This window comes from Helicoverpa zea, chromosome 26 (genome assembly GCF_022581195.2).
Source record: "Helicoverpa zea isolate HzStark_Cry1AcR chromosome 26, ilHelZeax1.1, whole genome shotgun sequence".
In the NCBI taxonomy this organism is placed as follows: domain Eukaryota; kingdom Metazoa; phylum Arthropoda; class Insecta; order Lepidoptera; family Noctuidae; genus Helicoverpa; species Helicoverpa zea.
This window is the reverse complement of record NC_061477.1, coordinates 1,421,460-1,437,037: the sequence shown is the minus strand read 5'-3', so window position 1 is coordinate 1,437,037 and position 15,578 is coordinate 1,421,460. Positions and strand designations below refer to the sequence as shown.

The 15,578-nt window shown below is 38.5% G+C and overlaps 2 protein-coding genes across 3 annotated transcripts; one reads left to right on the top strand and one right to left on the bottom strand.

Annotated features, from left to right (window-relative positions):
* Positions 1-2,265, top strand: LOC124642999. The gene is made up of 5 exons (XM_047181832.1): positions 1-127; positions 704-754; positions 1,251-1,355; positions 1,866-1,955; positions 2,137-2,265. The coding sequence occupies exons 1-5, from the start codon at positions 17-19 to the stop codon at positions 2,245-2,247; spliced, it is 468 nt and encodes a 155-aa protein (XP_047037788.1). The 5' UTR covers positions 1-16; the 3' UTR covers positions 2,248-2,265.
* Positions 2,266-8,042: 5,777 nt separating this feature from the next.
* On the bottom strand, positions 8,043-15,548 carry LOC124643057 (zinc finger matrin-type protein 5). Of its 2 annotated transcripts, none has more exons than XM_047181897.1 (5): positions 14,698-15,548; positions 14,301-14,447; positions 13,548-13,682; positions 12,894-13,156; positions 8,043-8,682 (listed from the first exon to the last, which is right to left on the bottom strand). In XM_047181897.1, the coding sequence occupies exons 2-4, from the start codon at positions 14,425-14,427 to the stop codon at positions 12,900-12,902; spliced, it is 519 nt and encodes a 172-aa protein (XP_047037853.1). In that variant the 5' UTR covers positions 14,428-14,447; positions 14,698-15,548; the 3' UTR covers positions 8,043-8,682; positions 12,894-12,899. The 2 variants fall into 2 exon arrangements, with proteins under 2 accessions (XP_047037853.1, XP_047037852.1); XM_047181896.1 differs by having other exon boundaries at positions 14,646-15,547.
* Positions 15,549-15,578: the final 30 nt, after the last annotated feature.

Sequence of the window (15,578 nt, the reverse complement as noted above, 5' to 3'; positions counted from 1 at the left end):
AAGGTATGCAAGCGAGATGGCAGCAGGCGACAACCATGATGTTATTGGTCAGAACATACATATTAAACAATCCAATGCCTATAACGACCTCGGCAGAAGATTTGTTCCACAATACCAGTATACGGGAGTAAGTTTATATCTTATCTCCTAGCAACCCGCTCCGGCTTCGCACGGGATAGCAGTATTTCCCCACTATTTCATGGATTTTATTATACATAGGTACAAACCTTCCTCTTTAATCACTTTATATATTTAAAAAAAGCGCATAAAAATCGGTTGCGTAGTTTTGAAGATTTAAACGTACAAAGGGACACGGGGATAGAAAAGGCGACTTTCACTATGTAGTAGGTAGTGATTAATCATCTTCCAAATAATTTCAACGAGTGTACAAGGTGTGTTTTAAAAACTGGCTGCCTATTGCAACTGGCGACTGCACTTGCAGTGACTGCATGAAATCGTTCGATATATGAGGGCGATCGCACCTGCCGCTTCGATCCAAAAAGGTTTCATGTACCTAAATAAATATGTACATACAAACTAATGCAGCTGCGGCCGATTTAATGGAGTCGCAGAATGTGCGATCGGCAGTTGCAGTTACCTATTTTTTTCCTCCGTGCGAGATACTTCGTACAAAATAATGGATTGTGTTCGGTAAACTTGTGACCCTTATTTATTAATCACCAAATTAAATAATTTTCAACAGCCATCCAAAGCCGCTGCTGCTGAACATAACGAAGATCTTGTACCCGAAAAGGTGGGCATTGAATGATTATTTAATCCGTTAGTAGTTCTACTAAATTCCAAAATCACGATATGAGCATCGGAAAGTATAGGTAATGATAATGGCGTCCACGCCCGATTTCGGCCTCGGCGGCGGTTCTCACTTAAGGAGATCAGCCAGCTGCGCAGGACATATTATAGTGCGCGAGCATTTGCGCAGACACAGGTGCACTCCCTATTCCTTCACTCTCATAACCCGATGGGACGGCAATCCGACACCACCGAAAAGAGATCAGGCGCAGGACCGACATTTACGTGCTCTCCGATGCACGGATAGGTATTCATTACCTGAACTGACAATTCCAGCCCCGTTTGTACATCTTCGGTAGTCCTTATGGGAATCTTATTCTTCAGGTTTTTATATGGCTGCATTTACAATAATTAGTGGTTTTGTTGGGGAGACCTACGTTCAGCAGTGGATAGCGATAGGTACGCTGATTATAATTTTGCGAATTCTTTTATTTTCCCAGGCTCCCCCAGAACTAGTATTAGTGGTTGCAAAGGAGTCGGCCTTGTTGGGACCTGATAAAGATTTGGACAATGATCTCGATCAGAAAAAGATATTAAGATCTGGGGTAAGTCGTTATCTTCTGACGTAGGTAGGCCTGTTGGGGTGTCAAGCTCCAGTTTTGCTGCTGGTGGTCTCAACTAAATAAAACCTCTATTTTCGATATAAAGACTGTAATATTTACAAAGGAGTATTGCCGATATGTGCGCACACTAATGGTCGGTGAGCGAAAGTGAAGGCCGGCGCGATGTGAGGGTCCGGAACAGTACCTATTCAATGCACCACCGAGCCAACTGCGCACTTACCCAAAATCAGAATTAAAAGTTGGTAAACATTTAGATGAGTTGATGATGATCAGTGAATTTTAGATTTTATGATCTATGTAGTCCCTCGGGTGTTCATTTGGGAGTAGCCGAGTATAGGTACATAAAAAGAAGAGAAGTGCAAAGTCACCAGTAAATTGGGTTGTCCGCCAGTGAAAAGATTTCTCGGTGGGCCTGTCAATGTTGACCAAAGTTGTAGAATTTTAAGTAATGCACACTTATTCAGTGCCTCAATGAGTGAACGTTTTTTTAAGGATTACTGGGATGGAGTATGGAAGGAAGAAATCGCTCCGAAGTCTGCATTACGGTCGGGTACAGAGAAAAACACAGAGAAAAAAGTTCTTGTAAGTCTTTATTTTTATTACTTCTTTTACTGTGTCTGTTAACAATAAGTGAACATAAGAACTGTTGAACAGATTTAAATGCAGTTTACTGATAGATGGAGAATGATTTAGTTTCATGAAGAAAGTACCTTAGTCTATCCTAGACTGAAATAATAATTAACTGAATTGTGTAATTTTCCAGGGATCAATAAAAGCAAAAGTGAAACCAGGAACGGAATTTTACAAAGTGGTGTCCAGAATGAAGAAAATATCTCCACGATTACTTTATATTATAAATAAAAAACAGCTTTAAATTCATTAATCAATCCCGTACCAGGTATCCACATATGACCCTAACTAAAGATACCTAGTTGGATTCGACAGACTTTCGATACTTAGCCAGAAAGACTGAAATCAATCTTACCAAGGGGTATTGGGTTGTCCGGGTAACTGAGTTGAGGAGATCAGATAGGCAGTCAATCCTTATAAAACACTAGTACTCAGCTGCATCCAGTTAGACTGGCAGGCGACATCAACATAGTTGGGAAAAGGCTACGCAGATGACATGATGTCAGGTCGACACGTGTCTGACACACTCCTTTACCATTGTTCAGTTAATAGGATGTAGACCGAGGAAAAGATGGATTGATTGCCTGAAAGAGGACATGAATTAGAAGGGAGTGGATGTTAGTATGACGTTTGGCAGAAAGGAATGGAAGAAAAATACATGTTGCGCCGACCCCAAATGACTTAGGAACAAGACAGGGAGAAGTTAATAGGTTGGTAATAAAAAATCCACAATAATTTACAACACCATCATTAATGGGATCCTTTACAAAATGAATGACAAGATTATTAGTTTTATACCCCTGCATTGGGTTGGTTTTTTCAACCGGTTTAACATATCCACATTTCAGTATTTTATCTTTCAAACTCTCATATTTTGCTTGTTGTATATCTATTGCCATTATTCTTAGGTCGTCTAACACCTTTCCAGTATCGGAGATTCTTTTTGTTTCATTGTATAAGTAATATGTTGAGGTAACATACTTGTTCATGTGGGTTATGATCTCTTTCATTCTTCTTTCGTGGCCGCTTGCCCTTGCAGCTGCCCGCGCCCTATTTACAGTAGGTCCTACAGATTTTTGAGATCTTTTTCTAGTTGTCAAACCTCCTTTTCTGAGGTAACGATTTTCATTTTCAGCTTCGATAGAATCTTTCTCTGCTTTTAGAATTTCATCAGATAAATTGGGGTCGTTTATAAGCCTTTGTAATTCTTCGTCGTGTATTCTGTTTTTGTCGGTAGTTTTATTAGGAACTGCAATAAGGGTCTGGTTTGTAAATTCGGTTAAATATTTTTCAATTGTTGTGTTATTTGGATCTTTTGTGGCGTTTTTGATGTCTTGCAAGTTTGTTGTGGACACGAAACTGTTGTGCACTAATATTACGACCATGGTACACTGAAAAATAAGTAGGTACTGTTTAAGTTTGAAATAAAGTACTAATTAGTAAGAAACTAATGGTATGTATGACCTCTTATAAGCAAGTTTTCGTAGAGACAAATTCCTTAAATAGATTTTCAACCTTATATCGAGTAACTGGGTTGAGGGGGTCAGATAGGGCAGTCGCTCCTTGTAAAGCACTGGTACTCAGCTACATCCGGTTAGACTGGAATCCGACCCCAACATAGTTTGGGAGAAAGGCTCGGGGGATGATGAGATTTTCGACCTTATCACAATAGTGGAAGGTTAACGTTCGATTGGTAAAATTTGTCAGATTTGAGGAGGTTGACGTGCTGGCATCTGTACAATAAGGTTTGGGCAAAAAAAATTGACAAAGTGGGATACATGTAATTGATTGATACTACATACATGCAACAATTTTAAAAATATATATATCAAACAGTGGCAAAATAACTTACAAATATCCAAAATAACAAAGAATTCAAGGTATCCATTGTTGCTGCAGTGTTCATGCACAATGAGAAAATTAATTGAACTAACTTTAATGAGGCTCTGACTGTACCCTATGTCATAAGAAGTCATACAATTTGTCTAGATAAAAAGCTAGTACCAATATTTAAAATCCATTAGGTATAAGATTTTGATGAAACTTATCAGTTTTATACCTTAGGCAACAGAAGAGAAACATAGTATATACTACTTTTATCCTGGAGCGAGAAGTGGCTCCTTCGGGAAGCGCGTGAAACCACGGGTAACAGCTAGGTTTTCAATAACATGACACATAATTTATAATTTTACACTTTATTGGATTTGTTAGTTATTTGTACAAAAACTAAAACAGACAATGAAATCATTTTTATTTTACTTATCTGCCAAGATCACAATGCTCGTTTAATATTGAAAATAAAAATCTTTTATTTAAAGTAGGCTGAAAAACAGCACTTTACGAACGTCAGAATTACATGAGACAGACAAAAATTCCCTATACCACTTTCTACGTGTTATTTCTGGGAAGAAACTTCCCAATTCTTCAAAATAGAATATGTAACGGGGAATATGTGTTAAGAGATAAAACGAAACCCACAATACCAAAATAATAACAAATGTTTATTAACTAGTCTTTACACATACATACAAGAAATGGAACAACAGCTCCGGCAAGTTGAGTACGATTCCCGCATCTTGAATAAAATCTACTCCTAGGAGTGTTCGGTTATCGTGTGATTCAGGCAACACGATAAAGTTTGTGGGGATCTCCCGACCACATAATTTTACAGGTATAGTGGCCGACTTGGCAGACTGCCTGCAGCGCAAACCATCAGCAATGGTAACCGTTGCTTTTTCTGTTTTAACTCGAGTCCGTTGCACTTTGGACATTTACTCCTGACTACACTGGATTCGCGACAACCGTAGCAGGTGATTTTGTGCCCAGGCGTCGGCTTAGAGGCAGCTGGAGTTGCCGTAGCATTTGTCGATGCAGTTAGGGCATGCAATACCGGTTAACCGGTTTCGTTTTTACCGGTAAATCGCCCATTTTTGCGAGTTTTAAATTACCGGTAAAAATAATATGAAACCGGTAATTTACCGGTTTTTACGTTTTTCTGATAAAATATAGCAATTGTTCATTTAACGTCAAATCTTTGTTATGTAACCTGAATATAATGTAATGTTGCATACATTACGTATTGTAAGTGTTACAGATGCTGTTTTTTAGTAAAGTAAACTTGTGTGTCCTTAAGGGTCAATCTCCACTGAAAGAGCAGCGGCCGGCAGCGGCCGTAAGAGCACGGACAATGTAAGAGCGTGGCGCGGCCCGCCGCGCTCGCGCTCAATCACTTGCATTTACGGCCGCTGCCGGCCGCTGCTCTTTCAGTGAGGATTGACCCTGGGTCAATCCGGCGCCGCGCTGGGCCGCGCCGCGCCGCGCTCTTACATTGTCCGTGCTCTTACGGCCGCTGCTCTTTCAGTGGGAATTGACCCTAACTATCTCTAGGTTAGATACAAATCTTCTTTCTCATCTTAATTTATAAAATCTAAACAAATTGTATTCATTCGGTTATTCTGTTTTTCCTCAAAACTGTCAGCTCATATTAGGTACAAATGTAGCTAATGCTTATTTTACCTACTCTATGACCTTACTGAGCAAGGGCTTTTACTTCACCACCATGCGGACAGCTCTGAGGACACGGTGGAGCACACAGTCCAGGTGTGCACTGCCTGGGAAGGGTACCGCCGTGTTGTCGTCGAGGCAATAGGCAGCGGCGACCTTTCGCGTCCTTCCCTGGTTCAAGCCATGGTCCGGAGCTAGAGGGAATGGGAAGCCGTCGCCTCCTTCTGCGAAGCAGCCATGCTCGAGAAGGAGACGGCGGAGCGACTGCGAGTAGCACCTCTCATCCCAGCCGCTGTAGTGGACCAGGAAGACACCACGGGCGCCAAGGGTCGAGAGACGACTCCCGGCCACCGTAGGCGTCGGTCTGTGGGCGGTGAGTTCGGGTGGCTCATCGTTCCACCGTCTGCATAGACAACAGACCCGTGTCAGCGGCGCGCGTTGTTCCACGGGCTCCTCAGGGAGATGTCAGCAAACCCAGTGGGGCCCAGCAGGGCCAAGGCCTGCCGGGGCCGCGGGATTGTTCGAAAGAGTTACCGCTACCCTGGTCCATAAAACGCCTACTAAAAAACATGGGTTTTAGACAGAAAGAGTCTGTCATTTGATGATTTACCATAAAAAAGGGCTTTCACTTCAATGAAAAATATATTTTTTTACGGTAATTCTTAGCGTTTATCCCGTCTTGTGACGGGGTCGGCTTTCTGTATCTTCCTTCTTCCACTTCGCTCTATCCTCCTGAATAGACATCTTTCTCTTCGAGTTCGCAGATTTTCATGTCATTCATTACGACACTCAACCACCACGGTTTTGGCCTGCCTTTGCGCCTTTGACCAGGTCTATTGAGATTGAGTATCACATTCACACTGCCGATGTCCTCAGGTGTCACTCCTTTTTACATATCCGTACCATCGCAGCCGTTTCTCTTGCATTTTGTCGGCGACATCGCGTACGGATGGTAATGACATGTTTTTTGTTACGGCCCACGTCACAAAAAACGTTTACCACCTTATACTTTGCATATTTATTTAGTTTTTGCTTTAAGACTACCCAATCTTATTGTTATAATATCACATTAAAAAAATTACAAAAATTACCGTTTTACCGGTTTACCGGTAAAAATATTTTTATTACCGAATTTTTACCGGTAATTTTTGTTTTACCGAAATTGCATGCCCTAGATGCAGTCTTATCCTTGCCTTGCGGTTTTCTTACGACGCTCCTGTTCGTTGTGGCCATAAGCATAGAAGGTACATCTGGGTCGTCTCCCTGCTGACGATGCAGAAATATTGCTCGCCATTGATCGTGCGGCGACAGTCTCTCGAGGAGACGTACCTTCGACAAAAATTCTTCAAACGTCGCAATGGAATCTCTTGGTATTCTGTCTTTAAAACTTATATGCAAAGAAGTATACGAGAGATCCAGGCCTTGGGATGGAGTGAGAAGGTTTGGGCAACTCTGCCATAAGTGCACGTTTCTTGGCAACGAATAATTCCGTACCCACAGGACTCTGTTGCTTATGGCAGACAATTTCGTCATATACCAGATAAGCTGGTCTCTTCGGTGCAAACGTTGAACTTATCAAGGACACGGCTTTCTGCCAGCTCGTGATTGTGTCTTTCACGCCTAACCACCAGATGCTTCTCCAATCAGTAGCAATGTAAGGCCTTTTTTTTATCGACGTCAAAAATCATCAAATGACCCCTTCCGCTGTGGGTTAGCAGCGGAGAGGGAGTGTCAGACTCTTACTGACTAAAAACCGTCGTGTTCCGTCATGGGCCTTTTGTGTACCAGGGCCGCGGTATCTCTTTCGAACAACCCGCAGCCCCGGCAGGCCTTGGCCCTGCTGGGCCCCGCTGGGGTTGCTGACATCTCTTTGAGGAGCGCGTGGAACAACGCGCGCCGTCGACACGGGAGCAATGTAAGGCCTTCAATGGCGTTGTCATTGCTTATTGCCTCGATCTTCTTATTTTTATTTATTTATTTATTTAATAGTTTATGTACACACACAGAATACAGAGAAGAAGAAAAATAAAACAGATAGTACAAAGGCACAGCTTATTTCATTAGAAATTTCTTCCAGCTGGCCCATAATGAGAGAGTTAGAATAGAAAGAGATGCAGATAGAGTACGTAAAAAGAAAAGAAGCTATAACTAAAATACAATAATCACTAACTTAACCTAAATATGTACTGATGGTTGATAAGAATGCTTCAACCACTTCAGTATTCCGAGATCCAACGAAGCGAGCAGTGCATGACGCAAAGCTACCAGATTTTTGTAGGACCTGATTATTTCGGCCGGCCAGGACCCCTAAGAGGTCGCCAAACTGGTTTTCAAAGAAGCTAACGTTTGCCATTTTGCTACCTAACTTCCTACGGCTACGCCTAAGTAATATTTTAAATAGGCCAATATTGTTAACTACTCTCAAATACTAAGTACAATACTGCCTACCCCTAAGGATGCTAGCGTGAAGATAACGATACTGAAATAATCAAAACAATAACTCTCATTAAAGTAACTAAGTAAACAAAGAAAATATATAGTAGGTCGATGGACCAAAACAACAATTTTATTTAACACCATCATTCATCGGGTCTTTGAGAGAATGTATAACTAAATTATTATTGCCACCCCAAACATGATGACCTAAAGTTTTCTTCCCATCTCTGTAACATTTCAAAACTTTTTCCTTCAAATCTTTATTACGATGTGATGATTCTAACGTTTGTATGAGAGCTCTTATGTCATCGACAATTTCTCCCGTTGTTAGGATCCTTCTTAATTCCCCATAGAGGTATAGAGTTGTCCAGTAGTTGTCTTTCATGACGGATGTGACGTAAGCAATGCGTTCTGCATGGAGGTCTTTCGCTCTTTGCTTAGCGCGTTCCAATCTTTCTCGAGCCAGTTTTTCGTCATTACGAGCCTTACTAACTCTGGGGTCCCGCTTTTTTTTTGGAAGCCATCGGAGTATATTTTTTTGGTCTGGAAGTGGCTCGTTATCTATAACTCCAGAGTTGTCTGATTCTTCATAATCTGAGGTATTGTTTGTATAACCATTGGTAATTGGTGTATTACTTAGAATGGTATTGTTCTTGTCTTCAAATGGTTTTTGTACCGCTTCTAGTGAAGGTAGGATATCTGTGGCATTTTCTTTCACAGTGACGTTTAGTGTAGCTTTCTGTAATTAATAAAAAATATATGTTAATTATTTGAACGGCGTATATTTTGTATTAGATTCTGTCAGCGCTTTCACCCTATCCTAGGCGGCTTATTTCACGCATCCGTGTAAAGAGTAAGGTTTAATCAAAACTAGCTTCCTAACTCTGAAAGAACTTGCTGATAAGTAAAATAAAACTACTGGCCAAACATTTTAGAAGCTCAGACTATTCAAACTCAAAGATATAAATAAATCTAAATATACTATCAAATTGAGGACCTCCTTTTGTGGGAAGTCGGTGGAAATAAGTACGAAAAGTATATTTTAGCTAAAACTTACAGACGCAGTAAATATTAAGCAGAATAGCAATACCAGTGTCATAGTCACGAATATAAAATTTTGCTATCGGATTTTAGTTTCATGCATCATTACATATTAATTTAAAACTCCTTAAGTTTTTTTTTGTTTACACCTTCAAGGCTCCGAAACTACTGAACCGATTTGGAAAATCTTCACTATTGGAAAGCTACACTCTTCGCAAGTAACATAGGCTATATTTTATCCCGGTACGGGCAGTAGTTTCCACGCTGAAGAAACCGCGAAAAACAGCTAGTGCCTATTATAATGGCGTCCACGGCCGATTTCGGCCAGGGCGGCTGTTCTCATTTAAGGAGATCAGCCAGCTGCGCAGGACATATTATAGTGCACGAGCATTTGCGCAGACACAGGTGCACTCCCTATTCCTTCACTCTCATAACCCGATGGGACGGCAATCCGACACGACCGGAAAGAGATCAGGCGCGGGACCGACATTTACGTGCTCTCCGATGCACGGGTGAACCAATCACCAACTTACAGACTACGGGCTGCTTTGTGAAAGTTTAAGAAAACCCACAAAGCGATTTCAGCCCGACCCGGGAATCGAACCTGAGACCTCGAGCACAGCAGCCGCGCTAACGACCACTAGACCAACGAGGCAGTCAAGTGCCTATTATACCTAGTTGTATATTGTACATAGGGAGATACGAGAAGGGATAAAATTATAGGAGTACATACGGAAGTTCATAAGGGTAGTATATTAGGAAGTACATAAGGGTAGTACATAAGGATAGTACATATGGAAGTATATAAGGAAGTACATAAGGGAAAGATATAAGAAAGTACATAAGGGGAGTACATAATAAAGAACATACATAGTACTGCCCCTAATATTCTTATGGGAACAAATATAATGACCACCATAAAATGCTTTGATACCCTTAGTTTTGTAACCAAAAGTATCTACTTAACACCAGAAAAATAAAGTCTAAAAATGTAATAGTACCAGCTATTTTAATCACGACTCCACTTTAAATTGTATTCGACCACCAAATTTAGTAAATGATCACCAACTCTTGACGACTAAATTAATGTATTATTTTTGCCTAAATAAGTAACTGTGATTGCCATAAAATGTAGGCTTATTACCAAATAAAGTATTATGATGCCATATTAAGTTATGTGTCCGGCTTGCAATGCATGCCTAAGAAGAGACCTAAGAATGCAGACCTAAGAAAAGATGGATGGATTGCCTGAAAGATGATGTGAATAGGAAGGGAGTGAGTGTCAGCATGACGAGTGACAGGGGAAAATGGAAGAAAATGACATATTGCGCCGACCCCAAGTAAAATTGGGAACAGAGCAGGAGGAAGAAGAAGAAGAATGTGTTTCTCAATACACTCCCTCGAAAACACACTCTTATCGCACTGTTTAGAGGCATGCAATTGACAATTTTCCACCCTAATGCAGGAAAAGGGTCCCCATAATGTTATTACATTTATTGTATCAGGCCGAACTGACTTTTTTTGGAGTCAGTTTACTTAAACAGGATAGCAAGATGTAAAAACTTTGATTATCATTTTATATTAAAACGCTGGTATAATTTTGATGATCATTTACTACTTTTGGTGATCATTTACTACTTTTGGGATGACAATGATTTATTTGGACTCATTTTGCTTAAATAGGATAGCAGAATTTAAAAACTTAATTATATTATGGTTATAATTTTACTTTAAAATGGTGGTTTAATTTTGGTGATCATTTACTATTTTTGGCTTACGCATGATTTATTTTGGAGTAATTTCACTTAAACTTTAGTGTTAAAACTTTGGTTATAATTTTACATTAAAATGCGAGTTTCATTTTGGTGATCATTTACTATTTTTGTCTGCTATTTGTTACTATATCTGGTGATCAGTTAAACATAAGCCTATTATTATTCACTTATAAATGTTACCGTAATACAATAGAGTTTGATTGAATTCTTATTTTTTAAGCATTTAAATATTAGGTAGGTACCTAATACGTAATTCTTAATAGGAAACAGTACTACGTAATTCGATGTCACATAAAACATTATTACCCAACCGAATAGGCCCAGAACAAATATGTCAATCAATCAATATAAATTGATTTTAACAATAAATGTCGCATAGAAAATGGCGTAACTGAAGCAATTCGATTTCTCTACGTGAACTTACGATGTTATATATAAATGTATTATTTTGTTTCGCTTTATTTGCTTGTATAAAACAGGTAAGTATTAATTTCTGACCAGCCTTTTCCCAACTATGTTGGGGTCGGCTTCCAGTCTAACGGGGTGCAGCTGAGTACCACTGTTTTACAAGGAGCGGCTGTCTATCTGACCTCCTCAACCCAGTTACCCGGGCAACCCGATAGCCCTTGGCAAGACTAGTTGTCAGACGTTGCGAGAACTATAATCATCATCCTTCGAGCCTTTTTCCCAACTATGTTGCGGTCGGCTTAGAGATAATTCGAGATTAGCCTTATATAAGTAACTATTGACGGTTTCCGACAGCCTATCAGACACCTCTAAAATTATTAAGTAGTGTTTTCTAACCTATCTGTTTTTTAAACTTCCTCTTGAAACACTACGTGATAAAAAAGACCGTTTGGAAATCGGTTGCGAAGTTTTGAAGATTTAATCGTACTAAGGGACATGGGGATTTAGGGACAGAAAAAGCGACTTTGTTTTATACTATGTTCACTACATTTAAACACACTACTGTTAAATTCCTATCTCTGGTAACCAAAACAGCAGTTTTGGTTACCAGAGATAGATTTCATATTGAGAATGGATGTAAGTGAATATTATTGTTTCAGATTGAGCCGATGCGTCACGAAATAGCACCAGAATTCAGATTCATTCACTACCCGTCTATAGCATACCATGCTAGGCACAGGAGACTGTTAGACATGGGAAAACCTAAGAAGACCACTAAAAAACCTATAAAGCGAATTAAACTATAATAATTCATGAGATTTTTTTTTTAAATTGTACAATACATTGAGAAAATGAAATCTTACCTAATTTATAACATACTAGCTTCCGCCAGCGGCTTCGCCCGCATGGTGTGTTGATAAAAAGTAGGCTATGTGTTAATCCAGGGTATCACCTATCTACATACCAAATTTCAATCAAATCGGTCTAGCCGTTTTTGCGTGTTTGAATAACAAACATACATCCATACATTCTCACAAACTTTCACATTTATAATATAAGTAGGATAGGTACTAATATAATAAGAGGATTTTTTTACCTGAAGGGTCCAAAATTATATCACAAATTATTTCTCTCTGGCTCCTTACGCTGAATTATAACCAAACGGAAGAATTTTTAAAACTCAGGGATTTCAATAGATTCTATACTACACGCATACAAACACACACACCCAGACACTCACTCAACAGTACACACACTGCACCAATCATTCACCCCACACACACACACACTCCAATTATGTAGATTGTTCTAGGTTTGGTTTTAAGTTCTAGTATTCAGTTTTTGTGAACGGATCGCAGAGCCTAGGTCCTACAACACAGGGAATCCTAGTGTAGGATCTAGAGCGTAACCAATATTGTATCAATTACTGGCAATAAACGATTTTTCATTTTTTCTTTTTTTTTTTTTCATTTTTTCACTGTTAAGAAGCTATCCCTTAGTAACATAGTTTACATTTTATCCAGGAACGGTAAGCAGTTCCCTCGGGATGCGGGTAAAACCGCGGAAAAAAATTGTATTGAAAATAACTTTCATAATATAAAATGGGTCATTCAATATGGAATGTTTTGTAGGATAGGAGCTCCAGTCAAAATCAAATTAAAATTTAATAATTACTATTGGGTTTACATGTATTATATGAAGAAACATATTTTTTTATACTACTTACCCTCGATCAACCCCAAGACTCAATTCTACCACCAGCAAAATCTTCAATCTTCATTCTCTTAACACTTGGCGGTAAATTATCCCCATAGCTATCGAGAACACCATTATAAGTCCACGGGAAGACATGGGTAACACCATTATTGTCATACATGATGGTATTCTCATTGTTGTCCTGTGGTCTATTGGATCTCTCATCCAGAAGTTTGTTGAATAACTCTTGGAATGATGGAAATATTACATCTTTGGGCATATTTTTTGATGCAACTGAAATGAGGAAAAGATGGTTTTAGTATTAAATAATGTTTGCTGAAGTGCTTTACATAGGTTCAGCAGTTACTTAAATTAAAAAAAAAAAAAAACAGATAATAGATTTTTTTTTTCTAAAGCAAATATGCTTGTGCTAGGTAGTGCTGCTCTTCCATTTTACATAAATGTGTACTAATAATGAAGTCAAAATCATACACAAGAATATATGAATGTATTTTAATTAAACTTGGCAGTAATATAACTTTTATCTATTTGCAGAAAGGAATTTCTGTGGAACGTGGATGAAAAGTAGGTGGCTAATTCAATAATACAATACAAAGAATTATTTCTACTGAATTGTGATCTAAAAAACTGAGGATAAAATAATGATTAAAGTAAATTACTATACCATATTCTCTGAGCGTTTGCAGCTGTTCTGGAGTATAATGTGAAAAACGACAAACACCACCAAAATTACACTCCCCTTTGCTGAATCTTAAACATGGTTTCTTTTTGCTTTCTTCTGCCAATATTGTTTCTGGGTCTGAAAATATCACATCAAAAAAATAATGCAGCTTCTAAAACCCTTTTTTGGAATTGATGTGGAAACCAGTCCCTACAGTATTCAGTTGCAAAGATAACAGGATTGAAGCAGTCAGTTAGGTAGTCACGCCATGTATGTTTTAGAACTAACAACTACTTATGTAGGAATCTGGTACTGAACTGCTTCCATTTAGACTAGCCAGTTCAGCAGTTTTGGAGCCTGTTGTGTTGAAATAAGCGTTTCCTCTTTGTAGTTATCGGCACGGATAATGAGCTCTCGGCGGAAGGGTGGGGATCGCTTTGCACACTGTACACTTAAGGCAATAAAGCAATAAATAACTTCTGCGCTGGTGAAGGCCAGGCTCAATATCCTTGCTGATGATTATATTATACAAGCTTCCGCCAGCGGCTTCGCCCGCGTGGTGTGTTGATGAAAAGTAGCCTATGTGTTAATCCAGGGTACCCAGGGTCATTTATCTACATACCAAATTTCAATCAAATCGGTCCAGCCGTCTTTGCGTGATTGAATAACAAACATACATCCATACATTCTCACAAACTTTCACATTTATAATATAAGTAGGATTATTATAAATAGTAAGATTTCAGTAATATTTACCCTTGAATTGTTGATAATGTTCTTGCACTAGTTTCTGATGAATTAGTCCATTGTTATGTGTCCTTACTATAGCGGGGGCAGCTACCATTGTCTTGTCACAATAATCACAAATATATCTTTTACCCATGGCTTCATTAATTAGTAATGCTGCAAAAATAAAAAAGTTATTTAAATAAAGAAAAAGATTAATAGGAACAACAATAACAGAAAAATCCTTTATTTGTAAACAGATGATGCTACAAGTATCTAGCTAGACAGTATAAATATTAAAAACAAATTAAAAATATCGAAATGATAAAAAAAAAGTTTTTTGACATTTTTTTGTCAATCTTTGAGGTTACTTACCAATTTAATGTTATGAATGTATTAACAAAACAAATACGATTGTTATATCAACCAGATCAGTTTAAAGATTTTATCGAGGGTCGAAAAGACTACGAATTTTAGGCTTTTCCTTGTTTTTAGGCTTTTTCATTCAAGTCCAACAAGTTGATTATTTGTCAAACAAATGTCATCCATATAAATCTTTAAAAATTAGTGAAGTCCAATGGAGATATATTAATTGAAACGTCGACTTCTCGAATCGATTAGTTTGCAAATTCGTGAATATATCTACATTCCTACTCAACATACAAAATTATGTATAACTACTGCCCGCACCGGGATAAAATATAGCCTACGTTACTCGCAGATAATATAGCTTTCTTATGGTGAAAGAATATTTAAAATCGGACCTGTAGTTTTTGAGTTTATCCATTACAACCAAACAAACAAACAAACAAAGTTTTCCTTTTTATAATATTAGTATAGACTAATAGACAGACAAGCCTGAAATCACATGAGACCCAGGAACAGATGCCTCAGAGCCGTAAGTGGTTGATCACGAACAGTTAAGTTACAAGTATCAACACCATTTATATAGCAATGAATAACCAAACCTAACCTAATGATAATCTTTCTACAACAGAATATTAACTAGTGCCAAAACATAGCATCATTTTAAAAATATCTAAGCAAAAGTCAATCTAACAGGTATCTGTGGAGATCTAAGGGGGAGGCCTATGTTCAGCAGTGGACGTCCTATGGCTGAGATGATGATGATGCTGATGATGAAGCAAAAGTCACCATGTCGTCCATGTCGATAAAGCAAACGAATTGACGATCGCCCATTAAACCTTTTAAGTGTTAAATTAAAAAGTAGCAATAATTGTTTTTTTTTTCAACATAAAAATGAGTAAATTTGTATCGATTAATGACTAAAATCGAGACAAATTGTGT

Excerpts from the sequence above, each read along its gene's own strand:
- LOC124643057 (XM_047181897.1), bottom strand. The coding sequence starts at position 14,427 with ATGGGTAAAAGATATATTTGTGATTATTGTGACAAGACAATGGTAGCT. Across the intron at positions 13,683-14,300 it reads ACATTATCAACAATTCAAGG|ACCCAGAAACAATATTGGCA; the intron begins GTAAATATTACT and ends TGATATTTTCAG. Across the intron at positions 13,157-13,547 it reads GCAAACGCTCAGAGAATATG|TTGCATCAAAAAATATGCCC; the intron begins GTATAGTAATTT and ends TCCTCATTTCAG.
- LOC124642999 (XM_047181832.1), top strand. The coding sequence starts at position 17 with ATGGCAGCAGGCGACAACCATGATGTTATTGGTCAGAACATACATATT. Across the intron at positions 128-703 it reads CACAATACCAGTATACGGGA|CCATCCAAAGCCGCTGCTGC; the intron begins GTAAGTTTATAT and ends AATTTTCAACAG. Across the intron at positions 1,356-1,865 it reads AAAAGATATTAAGATCTGGG|GATTACTGGGATGGAGTATG; the intron begins GTAAGTCGTTAT and ends CGTTTTTTTAAG.